Below are 17,268 nucleotides of genomic sequence, written 5' to 3'. Positions count from 1 at the left end.
TTCAGAAAATACCGGCGCAAAGCGTTCTGGGACTGGTGGTTCGCGAGTTCAGACGGGAGTGTAGTGTCTCTACCCCAGATCCCAGGCACCTGGGTGCGTCTCCCGCCGAGCTTGGGTTTCTGGGAGCGATCTCGCGGGTCTGGGGTCCCGGGGCCCTATTTCTCGCCCTCGGCGCGGGGAGGTAAGTTGGCCTGGGAGGTAAGTTGGGCTGGGCGGTGGGCGAAAACTAGAGGCCAGAGCAGGTCTCTGGGCCGACCAGCGGGGACCAAGCGGCTGCTGCGGGGAGACTGTGTGAATGTCACCATGTATAGGGCTCTGCATAACTATGAGGGAGGCTTCGGGTGTGACAGAATGTGATCTTGTATGTTTGCGTGCTGCTTGTGTGTAATTGCATGTGCCTGTGGCCGTGTGTCTCCGGGTGAAATTGTGTATGTGTTCGTATGCGGTTGTCTGTTTCTGGAGGTATAACTGTGCTATTGTCTGTGCATGTGTGAGGCTACGGGTGTGACATTGGTTGTGTTTGACTCCTTGTCTCCTTGGATATAACTGTTTAAATAGATGTGACAGCGTATGTGATTGTGTGTGAATAAGACCATCTGTCTGCAGGGATGATTTTGTGTGAGTAGTTGTGATAGAATGTGTGATCTTGTATGTGTTATGTCACTTTGAGTGTAATTGTCCATTGGCGTAATTGTTGTATGTGAACATCTTTCCATCTTTGTGTTAATGTGACTGTATGTTAATGTACAAGTGTGATCATGTGACCATGTGTACAATGTGTGATTGGGTGAGGATTTATATGTGTATGTGAAATTGTGGGCTTGATTGTGTGGCACCTAGTGTGGATGGTCACCTGGTGTTTGTGTGACTTTGTGTTACCCGTATATGTGAGCATGTGGGTATCTTCTTTGACTTTGCATATATGCGTGTGTATGTTGTGTATGACTTAATGGTCTTTGTGTGTTTGGTTGTGTGTCATCAGGCATGCAGCATTTTGTATAACTATATATGGTTATATATAGTCCTTGTGGTTTTGTATATATGATGACTATGTATATATGTTGTGATGTAAATATAAATATGCTTATGTATATGTGATTATGCATAATCCTTTTGGATGCTGAGTCAAATGTGCCATGTGTGCTATGTGGGACCATGCAGCCATCCTGGATGTAAGGGCATTGTCCTGAATTGGAGCAAAACTAAGACTGTTCTTATGAGAAACCTCATGTCTCTGTATGTAAATATATATGTATTTATTTTAAGCTTTGACAGCCTTAGCCCTGGTGGTAAAGGAATGAGGATTTTAGATTTAGATGTTGCCCTCCAATCATGCTTCTGAGAAAAAAACATTGAGAACAGGAAATCCAGGATGGAGGAATCAGTCCTGTCGGGGAGCCCTCCTAGGGAACTCAGTGTGAGCCAGGTTGAGACTAGAGAACCCTAAGGAAGAGGAGAGTTCTTGGTGGCTGGGGTTGAATTCTCAGTTCCAAGGGACAGCAAGGAAGAAAGAATGAGGGGAAAGGATGGAGGGCATACTGATACAGTGTAGGTAATGAACAAGGTAAAAAAAATAATTGTTATTTTAATAGCTACCTTTTGTATGTGTGTCAAGCACTTTCTTTGAGTGTTATGTATATTCCTTAGAAAAACTCTCTGAGATAAGTAACAGTTCTCCCCATTTTATGAATGAGGAAACTGAGGCACAGAAAGATGAAAATTACTTCCCAAGTTCACATAGTTAATAAATGACAGAACCAGTACTTGAACCCAGGCATTTTGTCACCAGAGTCCTTGCTCTTAATTGTTAAATTCCCTTGATCTTTCTTACATTCCCCTTCTGAGAAACAGGGCCCAGTTTGAAAGACCATCCTCAATTTGACTGCCCATGAAAGCCCAGCCTGAAAGCCAGTTCTTCCAATGTTTTGAGATTTTTAGCTTTGTCCTTTTAGTTTGATACTTCTGAAAACTTTTCCTTGTTTGGTGCTGTGAGAGGCTGGATTCGGGGCTCTATTTCTGAAGTAACAAGTGAGCTAATCGTCCTGATTTCTCCGTCAATAAGGGGAAAATGCTTTAATTTCCTTTCCAAATGCGTATGTAGAATCAAAGTAGGAATGAGGATGGCAGTTCTCTGTGCCAGGTTCTGGTTCATACAATTGTACAGTGAGGACAGAAAATTCTGAGAGATAGATTAACTTGCCCAAGGCCATGTATATGGCCAATAAGGGAAGGAATGGAGAGTAAGTCTGAACCCAAATCTCTTCTATTATACCTTTCAGAAAATGACTTATCTCAAACTTAGAAACAGTTTAAGTAAGGGATGCACAGCTATTTGCAAACAGAAACTTTAAGAAAATTTCTTTTTTTGCTGGTGCTACTTAGGGCTGCTCCATCCTAGCCAGAAGACTGAGGTAGTTCTCCTCTCAGGTGCAAAGGCCTTTATGGACAAGTTGAAGCTAAATCACTGAGGAAATAACTTTCCTAGAGACTAAGTAGGCTAGTGTACAGAGTAACCTAAAATTAGAATCAGGAGGTTGTTTACCTAAATTCTAGGCTAGACACAATTATTCCCATTTTCAAAATGAAGAAATTTGGGCTCTGAGAGGACAAGGAACTTATTCCAGCCTGTGTGATGTGTTGTTAGGTTGGGATTAAACTTTGATCCCTTTTCCCTCAAACTGCATTTCTGTGGAGTAATGAAGGTAACATCTGCCATCTCTGAGATATTTCTCCAAGAAATATTATGACATTGATTCTTCAGGTTGTGTTGAATATTTCCCATGAGGACCGGTTTTTAAATCACATTTGGTTGGATCTTGTAACTTTAGGTTGGTTGTTTAAGCTTTTTTTTTTTAATATTTGCTAAAAATTGTGAAATATAACGTATATACAAAAAAGCGAGAAGTTTCCAAGTACATTTGAACAAGTAGTTATAGAACAGATTTTAAAGTTTAGTATGGGTTACACTTCCACAGTTTTTCGTTTTTTCCTCTACCTTCTCTAAGATACTGGAGACCAACAGAAATATCAATATAATGATTCAGCAGTTATATACATTTGTTAAATCCTATCTTCTCTGTTATATTCCTCCTTCTCTTTAAACAATATATATACATAAAAGCAATAAATTTCAAAGTACATCACAACAATTAGTTGTAGAACAGATTTCAGAGTTTGTTATGGGTTACAAGTCCACAATTTTAGGTTTTCGTTTCTAGCTGCTCTAAGGTACTGGAGGCTAAAACAAATATCAGTATATATTCAGCACTCATACTCATTTGTTAAACCCGACCTTCTTTGTATAACTCTGCCATCATCTTTGATCTTTCTCCCGCTGTTTAAGCTTTTTGAATTTCAAGTTCTCTTACTGTAAAATGTGGATAATACTTAACTTTTCAGTGTTGTGAGAATTAAATAGGATAATGACATATATATGACATGTATAATGTGGCTTTTTATGTTACAGGAAACAAAGAAAAATTTATTTATCAAATATTTTTGAGCACCTACAATGGTTCTGGCATTTTTCTAGCCCTGGAAATACAGCTGTGAACCAAACAAATATCAGCTGTCTTAGATCTTAAAGTCTTGTAGGGAAGACATACCATAAACAGGAAAAAAAAGAAGTAACATGTCAAATGGTAATAAGTGCTAAGAAGAAAAATAAATCAGAATAAGGAAAAAGAGTAACTGGGAGAGAGGGTTTCTGTCTTAGATAGGTTGTTCAGTATAGGTCCTTATGATATAGTGATGTTTGAACCAGGAAGGAATGAAGAGAGAGGGTAGCTATGCTAATATTTGGGAGACGGGGTTCCAGGAAGAGGGAACAGCAACTGTAACACAGGAGTGTGCACACTGTTTGAGGAACAGTGAGAAGACCTGTGTTCTTGGAATGGGGTAAACAAGTGGGAGAAGGATAACAAATTGGGTCAAAGGGGCAACCAGGCACCAGATCATAAACAGCTTTGTTAGCCATTGGATGAACTTTTGGATTGTTTAATCTATATGTCCTTAATACCAAACAAAACTTGAGGGGTTTGTTTCAGCTTTGGCTTCTTTCTTAGATGTTACAAGGGATGGGGCTTTGCCATGTTCCCTTCAATGGAATGAGGATGTGGGGTCCATAAACAGGAAATACTTCTATCATTGTAAATCAGGGGCCAGCATTTCTTCTTTCTTAACTCTGCCTTCTTAGGACTTTGTTCTTCTCCAAGAAAGAAAGCTGATGAAGGAAGGAGGAATGGCTATTGGACTTTATAAAGCCATGTCTCAGGTGAGTTGATATTTTCACTTTGTTTCCAGAAATTCCACCTCATTTTTCTGGACTTCAAGACCACAGGGAGAGTAAGATAGCCCAGTGAGTATCTTTTTATTTGTATACTCCTTCTACAAGATATCTATTATCCTTTTTGTACAGTGTTATGCTGAAATGTGTGATGAAACAAAAATACCCTCTTTAAATGGGTTGTGAGTAGTTGAGTTGGAGATGAGTGCAAATGAAATAAGGACTGGAGTGCGACTATGGAATGTCCTCCGAAATAGGGAGATTATGGAAAGCCTTGAAGGAAGTGACATTTAAGCAAAGATCTCAGTTGTTGGTATAGAGTAAATTTTGCAGAGATCTGGGGAAGAGTTTTTACAAGTAGAAAAATAGCAAGTACAAAGTTCCTGAGATGGGAGCATGTTTGATGTGTTCCAGGACTAACTAGGATGCCAGTGTCCTTGGAGGGAAATGAGTTCTGTGAGATAAGAAGGGTATCTTGGAACCAAATTATATAGGCCTTTGAAAATTATAACAAGAACTTTTTGGATTTTGTTCTAAGTGTGAAGGAAACCACTGGAGTGTGTGTAATGTGATTTGATTTATGTTTTAAAAGAATAGGTAGAAGGGGAGCAAGGGTGGAAGCAGGGAGGCTAGTCAAGAGGCTGTTGCAGTAATTCAGTGGGAGATTATAGATGCTTGGACCATGATGGTGGCAGTGGAGCTGGTGAGATGGTTATATTTTAGATCTAGAAATGAGGGAATTTGACCTTGAATTAGTTGTGGGGTGTGAGAAGAAAAAACTTAAGGATGACTACTGAGATTTTTGGGCTGGGAAGCAGCCTAAATGATCATGCCATTTACTGAGATGCAAAGACAGGATTGGAGTGTGAATGGGAATCAAGAATTGAGTCTTGGACCTATTAAGAAGAAACCCAAATAGAATGTCAATGAAATATCTGGAGTTCAAAGATGAGGTTAAGATTAGAGATATGAGTTTGGGAGTCATCAGTGTTTTTTATGAGATTATCTTGAGGGCAGGGTTGGGAGTGTAGAGAAAAGAGTCCAAAGACTGAATTTAGGGCATTTAACATTTAGAAACTGATAAGAAAGGAGGAACCAGCAAAGGAGACTGAGAAGAAATGACAGCTGAGATAGGAGGAAAACCAGGAGAGTGTGGATTCTAAGAACTAAGGGTATGAAGTGCTTCAAAGAAGAAATGATCAACTATGATAAATACTGCTAAGAGAGATTGAAGACAATAAAGACTGAGAACTGACTTTTGGATTTGGCAGCATGAAAGTTACTGATAACTGACAAGAACTGCTTTTCTGAGTGGTCAGGATGAAAGTATCCTTGCAGAGGGTTAAAAAAGAGGGTGGAAGTTTAGGAAGATGAGAATGGGACTAATGAGTCTAGATGTGTGTTGTCCAGTACAGTAACCACTAGTCACATGTGACTACTCTGAATTGGGATATACTCTAAGTATAAAATACATATCAGATTTTGAAGATTTAGTACAAAAAAAAAAGAATATAAAGTATTTCATTAATACTTTTTATATTGATTACATGTTGAAATGATAACATTTTAGACATGTTAGTTTGAATATGATATATAATTAAAATTATTTTCACTTATTTCCATTGACGTTTTTTAGTTTGGGAAATTTAAAAGTGTATGTGTGGCTCACAATATTTTTGTTGAACACCACTGATTCAGGCAACTCTTTGGAAGAGTTTTGTTAAGAGGAGTAAAGAAATGGAACAGGAGTTACAGTGAGATCATGGAAGGGATTTTAATTTTTTTGTTTTTTAATTTGGTGGAAGATATTGCATCAGTTTGTATGCTTCTAGGAATGATCTGGTAATGTGAGAAAAGTTGATAATACAAGAGAGAGGGGTGACAGTGTCCTTGAGTGGAAAAATAGAGGGGTTGTTCTGAAATAGGAACCCACAGTTTCATCCATAATAGCAGAAGGAAGATGAAATATATGGAAACAGATGTAGGTAAGTAAATAGATATGACAGCAAGAGGATGAGTTTTTTTGCTTACTGTTCTTGTTTTCTCAGTAGAAGAAAGAGCAGAGTAAACAGCTGAAAGTGAGAATGGGAGGAATTGGTAGTTCGAGAGAGAAAAGATATGAAATAGACATCTGGCAGAGTGGGAGAGTGCTTTATTAGGAAAGTGTTTTCAAAATGTCTAGCAGTGCTTTTGTGGGACCTTTGTTCGTATCCTAGCAGTGCATTGGATCTCCATGTTTATTAGTCCAGAGTTCAAGCAGGAAACTCAAGAGACTACTTATAAGATATGACCAGGATTTAGAGAAACCACAAATGGTACTGCTGTACCCTGGACGTTATACCAACAGAGCTTCTTCTCTAACCCTAGGCCTGAAATGAGAGGCAAAGAGACCTGGGTGGAGAGGGCTACTGGCAGTTACTATGACCTTTGGTTGAGGGAGAGAGACCACCCAGGGTGGCGCAGCAGAGAGGGAGCCAGGTGAACAAACATCATACCTCCCGTGCCCCCCTTCCATATCTTGCCTGTGGCTGAACCCAATTGAAAATGGGGTGGGGCAAGGAGGTTTATTGATGGAATTAATATAGGTCAGCCTCTGAGGACAATGAAGAGAGTATTGGAAGTTATATGATACTGCGTAGTTGTATAATTTTTTTCTTCAGCCATTATTTCACTATATAGAATAACATATTTGATATTTATTTATTTGTAATTTTAATGGTTATGTTTTTATTTTAAAGCATGTTTGAGAAAATATAACTTACACATAAAACTATTTCACAAATATTGCTTAGGATAGGCCTAAATAAAAAAGTGAATTGATTTAAGATAAGTTTTTTAAAATGTTGTCAGTACAGTTGGTACATGAACATGGCCTTTCTATGGGCAATCTTCACAAATGCCTGAGGTTTAGGAACCACTGAGCCAGATAATCTGCTCCAGTGTTCTCTGCTTCCATGAGGACAGAGCATGGCCACGGCCTCTCTGAGCCTCTAGTGCTGGGTGCTCCAGGGCTTGAGCATTCATTGTCCTTTGAAAGGGGAAAGAAGCAAACTGTATACGTAGAAGACTTCATAAGCTGAGGTTCCATTTATCCTGCTTCTAGGACCTCTCCCCTGGTCTGTATTTTTCAAGCATTCAAGACTTTTAAAAAACTTTGTCAGTACATCCCTTGGGTGAGAAGCCTTTAGATATAGGTTGCAAAGTGATTGACAACAGATATATTTGGTTAGGCCAGCACAATGATTTTTTTTGTTTGTTTTTTATTTACAAATTTGAATGTCTTAGTGCACATACTCTAATTTGCCATGTACTTCTCCTTTCCCATTTTATTGTCTTTGGTAACTACCAGGACCCTAAAGGCAAATGAATTTGCTGTCCCTGGTTTAAGGTCTTACTTTCCTCAAGAACAAAATCCTGAGAAGCACAGAGGACTGTTTGGTTCCTCAATGGTGGAATTTCAGAGCACAAATCTCCTAAGGAGTCAACAGCTAGGCAGGATGTCTGAAACACCTCTTGAATCTCTAACGCATGTGTAGTTTCTGTGCCAACCCCACAGAAGAGGAGCCAGGAGTCAGAAGGGTGACAAATATTACTGCTTTTCACCATCCTTTGATAGCTCAGTGGTAGCATTTCAATTTTCAGGCTGGGCATGTAGTGACACCTGGTGTCTTGTGTCATTTCACTATATAGAATAACCATATTTGATATTTTATTATTTTTAATAAAAATCAAGACCTTGCTCTACAAACTGGAACTCCATCATTTTTGAGCATGGGTACACTTCCTTCATATGTATATGTTATAGGAAACTTCATGATTTCATCAATGAGTGACAAATATTTATTGAGTGTTTACTATGGTACCGCTTTTGTAATAGACAGTGAATATATATGTTTATAAAACATATCTTTCTCATGCAGATTACAGTCCAGTTGGTATAGCCTAAACTCCTCTATTTTTTGACATCCGTAGTTTTTCCAGGTTTTTCATATAACCTTCCACTGAAAATTCTACCTAAATCTCTTTTCATATACTTTATTTCTTTAGGATTCCTGGAAGTTTCTTTTTCCATTTAGAGTCTAAAGTTCAGACCATATCCTTTTGTTAAAATCTAATTCAAGGCTTTCCTTTACTATCTGCCCTCCTGAATATCACAGTTTGGGGAGTATAAAGGAATATCTCCATATAAGAATTTCATTATACATAGTGTATATAACATACGACTAAGCCCTTGCTCATATACTATTTCATGTTGTAAGTTAATTTTTTTCCCTATTATATATGTCCGTTATCTTTTTCAAAAATGTAAAATTTTCAAGGGGTGAGTCTCTCTAATATTTTCTCTTAAAGTATTTAAAAACCTGGGCACCTAATAGTTCTTCCAATTTTCCTTGGATCACTTAGAGCTTTGAACTTTGGCAGAATTAATCTTTTTTGCCAGGACCACATGGGGGGTCTGGGTGCTTGGCAAACATCTTTTTATTTCAGGGGTTGGTGACCTTCTGGGATGTAGCTATAGACTTTTCCCAAGAGGAGTGGGAGTGGCTGGACCCATTTCAGAGGGATTTATACAGAGATGTCATGTTGGAGAACTACAGGAACTTGGTATGGCTTGGTAAGGATTTTTTTTCCCCTAAAATTTGAAACTCCCCTCTAGGGTGTTTTTTGCTTCCTCCACTGAGAGTATCTAGGGCCTCTCTAAAGTTCTTAGCTGAATTTCTACTTCCTGTTTCCAGGAAATGATTCGGAGTAGTTTCATGGAGTTAGAAATAAGTAGCTCCCTTTGCTATAGAATGTGGTTTGGAATGGCAGCATCAGTGGGACCTGGGAATTTATCAAAATGCAAATTGTGGGGACCCACTCTAGACCTACACAGAAACTCTGAGTATGGGTCCCAGTAGTCTAGGTTTTAATAAGCCCTCCATGTGATTTCAATGCTTGTTAACATTTGAGAACCACTGTGTTTTCAGATTCATTAGATCTGAGGTGAGGCAGATCTAATTCTGAGAAGAATTTACAGTTCCTAGGTAATACTGCTACTGCTACTGCTACTGCTGCTCTAGACATACTTTGAGAACCACCACAGTGGAAAAACTTCATTTTCCTCATCCTCCATGCAATCATACTCCATTCTCTGGTCCTTTGCTGTAATGCCTCTCTTGCTTGGTGGCCAAGGGATTGGGTCTGAGTCCCAATCTGTAGCATGTTGATTGGTCTGTCTACCTGCATATCTCTCTTTCACTCTCATTTTTCTTCCCCTATAAACAGGACTCTCCATTTCTAAGCCCAACATGATCTCCTTATTGGAGCAAGGGAAGGAGCCTTGTATGATGGAGAGAGAGATGCCGTATGGTCAACGTGCAGGTGAGTTTGACAGGGAGCTGGGCAAAGAGGACAGTTGTAAGGTGCCAGCCCAAGTGATCTTAAGGAGGTTACTTTGAGTTTGAGAAAGGAACTGAAATCTCTTTAGCATGAATTTCCCTAAAAATCTCACCTACACCCTTGGGTTTTTGTTCCCTATTTCTGTCAAAGTATTTTTGGTAGACTTCTACTTACACCATGAATCTTAGTCCTTCACAGCTCTTTTTTGCCCTTTATGGTCAGAATTGTATACATTTCTAGATTTCTTTTCAGAGTTTTAATTTTTATAAAAGTGATTCCAAGTTATGCGTACACATTGTTTAAAGAATTAAGAAGTTTTGTAAGGCTTCTTCCCTAAAAAATTTACCTCTTACCCTGTTTCTGTTTCACCCTCCCTAGAGGGATCCACTTTCTTTTCTTTCGCGACTACTTGTCTCTAAAAAACATTTGTGATGCTATTACCTGATTGTTTTTTTTTTCAGTTTTAGTCCTTACCTAATATCGTCTCACTAAGAAGGGAAGGATTTTGCACCTTCTTACCCTCAATCTAACATGTGCACTCACACACACACACTCTGATCCCTTTGTCTTATAATTTTAATCGAATTACCATTCAATGTTTACATTTTTATGCTATTAAGTACTAGTCATAGCTGTGTTATGCACATACCAAGATTATTGCTTCTATAAGCTTTTTATTTTCCCTGGTGTTAATAATCTGGGGTGTTTTTTGTTTCTTTCTTTTTTTGCCCATTTATTTCTTTGCTTAGTTTTCTATGTACATATCCCTAATTTGATTCTCGGCTCCCTGCCAATTGTCTAAACCTGTCAAGATGTTTGGACATATTAGGTAATCTATTAATTTCATCTTGTTGGAGGAACTTCTTCCAGGTTCTTCAGATACACTTCCCTCTGGACAAATGGACCTTTACCTCTATTTGCGTAGAACTCTTGTTTGGGATTTTCTTTCTCCATCACCCTGAAAATTCTCTTTGCTTTGCTTCTTTGTTGAATCTACCATTTTTTTGTACCCGTACCTTCCTACTTCTTGGTTTATACTCATGTTTTGGTGGTGTACATCTTTTAGTGACTTCTTGAGAAAGAGTGGCATGGGGGGTAAATATTTTGTAGCCTTAGCTATCTGAAAATCATTATTCTGCCCTTATACATGAATGATAGTTTGGTAGATATAAAATTCTAGGTGGGAAATCATTTTCCGTTAGCATTGTCATAGTAATGATCCACTGTCTTCTCTTTTGGCTTTTACCATTACTGTTGTAAAGTCAATACATTCTGATAATTAATCTTTTATATGAAACCTATTTTTTCTCTTTGAAAGCATATAGAGTGTTCTCATTCTTCCTAGTTTTCTGAAATTTCATCATAACATGTCTTTGTATCAACTCTCATCTAGTATGCCATACTATATAGGCCTTTCAACTGGGAAACTTATGACCTCTAGTCCTAAGAAAAGTTTTTGAATTATTTCTTTAATGATTTCCTGTTGTGTGTTTTCTCCATTCTCTTTCTGGAATTCTGATTGTTCAGTTATTGGAACCACCTGGACTGGTCCTTTTTTTTTTTTCTTCGTTAAATATCTATTTTATTTATTTATTTTCATATAGATAATATATCATGTCTTAGTTTGCCAGAGCTGCTTTAACAAATACCATCGCCTGGTAGTTTTAAATAATAGGAATTTATTGTCTTACTGTTTCAGGGGCTGGAAGTCCAGAATCAAGGTATTGGTAGGCCATACTTTTGAAATCTATAGCATTCTGGTGATGACTTGATGGCAAGCCATAACTCAATCTCTGCCTCAGTCCTGGAAATCTGTCTCTTTCTATCTCCACCTCACTCTTCCTACTACTGTGTCCAATTTCTTCTGCTTATAAGAACTTTAGTCATGTTGGATTAACCTTTTGTTTTCTTGTTACTAAAAGAGTTTTGGAATGTTGTCTGAATTCTCTCTTTGGCAAAATAGATTTTAAATATCTAGGAGAAAGGACCATATTTTGTTTTTCAATTTTATTGAGAATTTCTGTTTCATTGTATTGTAGTGAAAGAATGTTTTCTCACCTGTTCCTACTTTTTAGAATTTGTTGGTATTTTCTTTGCAGTCTTTTTTTGTGTTTGTGTGTGTGTAATGTTCCATGTGCCCTTGAAAAGAATGTGTATTCTTTACTATATTATGGTAAGATCTGTTATAATAATTATATTATATAGATCATCACTCTTATTTATTTTTGTCTTGGTTTGAAGGGAATGAATAGAAACTTCCTATTACAATTTAATTTCTGCCTGTTTTTAGATTCATTTGTTACTGTTTGCATTACATATTGAGTTCATATCACATCCAATAATTCTTTATTGTATTTGTTGTGGACATTGCATGGATATATTAATTTCAGGAGGAATTGAAATTAGCAAGATCTAGCTTGAAGAACTTAGTTCTGCCTCCCAAATTACTGACAACCCACTAAAATGTATTTACCTTTAAATACATCTTAAAACTTGACATTTCAGAAGCTCTTTGGCAGTTTGGCATAGAACAGTGTGAGAAAACTCACGAATCTAATGGATAATACTTAATATGCCTGTCCCAGAAAAATAGTTGTCAAACATATTTCTTGACTCTGTTGGTAAAGAATGGCCTTGCACTCAGCGCTAGTGGAACATGCTTCAACTAAATTGTTATTCCAGTTGTTAAAGCGCTTAGGTTCTCAGAGTCCAAATTGATAATGGCCTTGAATCTGTGAGACTTCAAATTCTACCCCTGCTATAGTATTGGGTTCACGAGTTTGAGAATATGTCCTCTTTGTCTGAGTGGCTGCTACTAGCACTGAAACTGACTCAGCCATCACCATTCTCCAGCACTCAGTTCTCTAAATCTTTGTGTGAGGGCATTGCTCCTGACTGAATCCTTGGTGGATCACACTGGGAACCATTCAGAGTTACAACCTTACACTTTGTGGTGGGATGCTGCTCCTATTATGCTCTGCAGTGAGTCTGCGACCTGTATGACAACAGTGGAAAGCATGGTTGGTTTTAATTGTTGGTTTATGTTGCGGAGGATCTGAAACATTATTATGGTTCTAAGAGTCAGAGCTTTATAAAAAGATACCCTCAGAAACATGTTACTCCCTTCTCATTCCTATTATCCTGTCCCTATTCCCTACTTTTTTCCATCCCTTCTCTATCCACCCCTTGTAGATAATGGATCTCTATAGTTTCGGGTTTATACTTCTTATGTTTTTTTTTGCAAAAATGAGTAGATTTACATGTGTTTTCTTTTATCTCCTTTTTCCTTACATAAAGGGTAGGATACTATAGATACTCTGTACTTTGCTTTATTCTCTTAACTGTATATACTAGAAATTACTCTATATTTGTTCAGTGTGCTCTTCCTAATTCTTTTTAATAGCTGCACAATACTCCATTGTGTGGATATATCATAGTTCATTCTACTCTCGGATATATGGGCATTTAAGTTGTTTGCAATATTTTACAAATGCAGATGCTGTTTCTGTGAATAACCTGGTGCATATTTATTTTTGTATTATTGGATTTTTTTCTTTAGGGTAAATTCCTAGATGTGGGATTGCTGGGTAAATACATGTGTGATTTTGTTAGGAATTGCCAAATTCATCACTAGAAAGGTTGAGCTAGTTTGCTTTCCCACCAGCAATGTATGAGAGTACCTACTTTATTAGCTTTTACCATCCTTTCATTTCTCAGCTTTTCGAATCATTTTGTTTTAGGTGTGGGATTTATATGCAGTATGTAATTGAATTTTGCTTTAGCAACTATGCCAGCCTGAAATTGTTGTGTACCCCAGATCCGTGTCCTTTAATCCTTTTTCAATATTGCTAGGTATATATCTTTTTGATTGTTTCCATGGAGATGTGACCCACCCAATTATGAGTGTTAACTTTTGATTAGATGGTTCCCATGGAGATGTATCTCCACCCATTCAAGGTGGGGTTGCTTACTGGAGCGCTTTAAGAAGGAACCATTTTGGAGAAAGCTTTAGAACTACCAGAACCAACAGAGCCTATTCCTCCACAGACCTTTGGAGATGAAGAAGGAAAACACCTCTGGGGGAGCTTCATGAAATAAGAAGCCAGGAGAGAAAGCTAGCTGTGCCTTTTCCAGCTAAAAGAGACACCCCAAACTTCATTGGCTTTTCTTGAGTAAATGTAACCTCTTGTTGGTGCCATAATTTGGACATTTTCACAGCCTTAGAACTGTAAACTTGCAACTTAATAAATTCTCCCTTTTAAAAGCTGTTCCGTTTCTGATATATTGCATCCTGGCAGCTTACTATCTAGAACAGCAACCTATTTGAATACTTTTTCATTTTAATAGGTGAATTAAGTTCAATTATGTTAATTGATACAATTGGACTTAGTTCTGTATATTGTTTTATAATTTTTAAAAAAGACTTTCACATATCAGTTTTCCTTGCCTTTCTTGTCATATAAATATTGTAGTTTTTATACGTGGAAAATGTCTTTTTTTAATTTTAGTGCTTACCTTCATGATTATGGTACCTTTTTGCTATAAACTATATCTACTCATTCTCTCCTATAAGCATTAATAAAACCAGTTTGTGTTTTCTTCCTTTCCCTTTCCTTTCCTCTTATCTACCACCTAGTTTTAGTCAATTGTATATCTTAAAAAATATATCACAGAAGTTGTAGGTTTACAGAAAAATCAGGCAAAAATACAGATTTCCCTTTTATTAACACTTTGCATTAGTGCTTTTTATAATTGATGAAACAATATTGTAATTATTCTATTAACTATAGTCCATAGTTTACCTTAGAGTCCACTTTGTTTTATGCAATCCTTTGTTTTACACAATCCATAGGATTACTAGTTTTTATTCTAGTAACATATATATTACCTAAAGTTTCTTCTTTTCACTATATTCAAATATTTAATTCAGTGGTGTTAATTGCATTCACAATGTTGTGCTTTCATTCCCACTGTGCATTACTAAAACTTTTCCATCACCCCAAACTATTATCTTTTTTTTTTAATTTTTTTTTATTTTTTTATTTTTTTATTAACGGAAAGAAAAAAAAAAAGAAATTAGCACAACATTTAGAAATCATACCATTCTACATATGCACTCAGTAATTCTTAACATCATCACATAGATGCATGATCATTGTTTCTTAGTACATTTGCATCGGTTTAGAGGAACTAGCAACACAACAGAAAAAGATATAAAATGTTAATATAAAGAAAAGAAATAAAAGTAGTAATAATAGTAAAAAACAACAACAACAAACAAACCAACAAGCAAACAAAAACAAAAAAAACCCTATAGCTCAGATGCAGCTTCATTCAGTATTTTAACATGATACTTTACAATTAGGTATTATTGTGCTGTCCATTTTTGAGTTTTTGTATCTAGTCCTGTTGCACAGTCTGTATCCCTTCAGCTTCAATTACCCATTGTCTTACCCTGTTTCTAACTCCTGCTGAACTCTGTTACCAATGACATATTTCAAGTTTATTCTCGAATGTCCGTTCACATCAGTGGGACCATACAGTATTTGTCCTTTAGTTTTTGGCTGGATTCACTCAGCATAATATTCTCTAGGTCCATCCATGTTATTACATGGTTCATAAGTTTATCTTGTCTTAAAGCTGCATAATATTCCATCGTATGTATATACCACAGTTTGTTTAGCCACTCTTCTATTGATGGAGATTTTGGCTGTTTCCATCTCTTTGCAATTGTAAATAACGCTGCTATAAACATTGGTGTGCAAATGTCCGTTTGTGTCTTTGCCCTTAAGTCCTTTGAGTAGATACCTAGCAATGGTATTGCTGGGTCGTATGGCAATTCTATATTCAGCTTTTTGAGGAACCGCCAAACTGCCTTCCACAGTGGTTGCACCCTTTGACATTCCCACCAACAGTGGATAAGTGTGCCTCTTTCTCCGCATCCTCTCCAGCACTTGTCATTTTCTGTTTTGTTGATAATGGCCATTCTGGTGGGTGTGAGATGATATCTCATTGTGGTTTTGATTTGCATTTCTCTAATGGCCAGGGACATTGAGCATCTCTTCATGTGCCTCTTGGCCATCCGTATTTCTTCTTCTGGTAGGTGTCTGTTTAAGTCTTTTTCCCATTTTGTAATTGGGTTGGCTGTCTTTTTGTTGTTGAGTTGAACAATCTCTTTATAAATTCTGGATACTAGACCTTTATCTGATATGTCATTTCCAAATATTGTCTCCCATTGTGTAGGCTGTCTTTCTACTTTCTTGATGAAGTTCTTTGATGCACAAAAGTGTTTAATTTTGAGGAGCTCCCATTTATTTATTTCCTTCTTCAGTGTTCTTGCTTTAGGTTTAAGGTCCATAAAACCACCTCCAGTTGTAAGATCCATAAGATATCTCCCAACATTTTCCTCTAACTGTTTTATGGTCTTAGACCTAATGTTTAGATCTTTGATCCATTTTGAGTTAACTTTTGTATAGGGTGTGAGAGATGGGTCTTCTTTCATTCTTTTGCATATGGATATCCAGTTCTCTAGGCACCATTTATTGAAGAGACTGTTCTGTCCCAGGTGAGTTGGCTTGACTGCCTTATCAAAGATCAAATGTCCATAGATGAGAGGGTCTATATCTGAGCACTCTATTCGATTCCATTGGTCAATATATCTATCTTTATGCCAATACCATGCTGTTTTGACCACTGTGGCTTCATAATATGCCTTAAAGTCTGGCAGCGCAAGACCTCCAGCTTCGTTTTTTTTCTTCAAGATGTTTTTTGCAATTCGGGGCACCCTGCCCTTCCAGATAAATTTGCTTATTGGTTTTTCTATTTCTGAAAAATAAGTTGTTGGGATTTTGATTGGTATTGCATTGAATCTGTAAATCAATTTAGGTAGGATTGACATCTTAACTATATTTAGTCTTCCAATCCATGAACACGGTATGCCCTTCCATCTATTTAGGTCTTCTGTGATTTCTTTAACAGTTTTTTGTAGTTTTCTTTATATAGGTTTTTTGTCTCTTTGGTTAAATTTATTCCTAGGTATTTTATTCTTTTAGTTGCGATTGTAAATGGGATTCGTTTCTTGATTTCCGCCTCAGCTTGTTCATTACTAGTGTATAGAAAAGCTACAGATTTTTGAATGTTGATCTTGTAGCCTGCTACTTTGCTGTACTCATTTATTAGCTCTAGTAATTTTGTTGTGGATTTTTCTGGGTTTTCTACATATAGTATCATATCGTCTGCAAACAGTGATAGTTTTACTTCTTCCTTTCCAATTTTGATGCCTTGTATTTCTTTTTCTTGTCTAATTGCTCTGGCTAGAACTTCCAACACAATGTTGAGTAATAGTGGTGATAGTGGACATCCTTGTCTTGTTCCTGATCTTAGGGGGAAAGTTTTCAATTTTTCCCCATTGAGGATGATATTAGCTGTGGGTTTTTCATATATTCCCTCTATCATTTTAAGGAAGTTCCCTTGTATTCCTATCTTTTGAAGTGTTTTCAGCAGGAAAGGATGTTGAATCTTGTCAAATGCCTTCTCTGCATCAATTGAGATGATCATGTGATTTTTCTGCTTTGATTTGTTGATATGGTGTATTACATTAA

The 17,268-nt window shown here is 37.1% G+C and overlaps 1 protein-coding gene across 3 annotated transcripts in view; it reads left to right on the top strand.

The window, feature by feature from the left end:
• Positions 1-41: 41 nt before the first annotated feature.
• ZNF527 (zinc finger protein 527) overlaps positions 42-17,268 on the top strand; it is a 96,071-nt gene continuing 78,844 nt past the window's right edge. The window contains exons 1-4 of one of the 3 annotated variants that reach the window (XM_077133423.1): positions 42-181; positions 4,303-4,357; positions 8,774-8,890; positions 9,554-9,649. In XM_077133423.1, the coding sequence (XP_076989538.1) occupies positions 9,577-9,649 (73 nt within the window). In that variant the 5' untranslated portion in view covers positions 42-181; positions 4,303-4,357; positions 8,774-8,890; positions 9,554-9,576. Of the gene's footprint in view, positions 182-4,195; positions 4,274-4,302; positions 4,358-8,773; positions 8,901-9,553; positions 9,650-17,268 lie in introns of all 3 variants that reach the window. The other 2 variants (XM_077133422.1, XM_077133421.1) reach the window with 2 other exon arrangements.

Source organism: Tamandua tetradactyla, chromosome 16 (assembly GCF_023851605.1).
Source record: "Tamandua tetradactyla isolate mTamTet1 chromosome 16, mTamTet1.pri, whole genome shotgun sequence".
Taxonomy (NCBI): Eukaryota; Metazoa; Chordata; class Mammalia; order Pilosa; family Myrmecophagidae; genus Tamandua; species Tamandua tetradactyla.
This window is presented reverse-complemented; position numbering and strand designations above follow the sequence as displayed.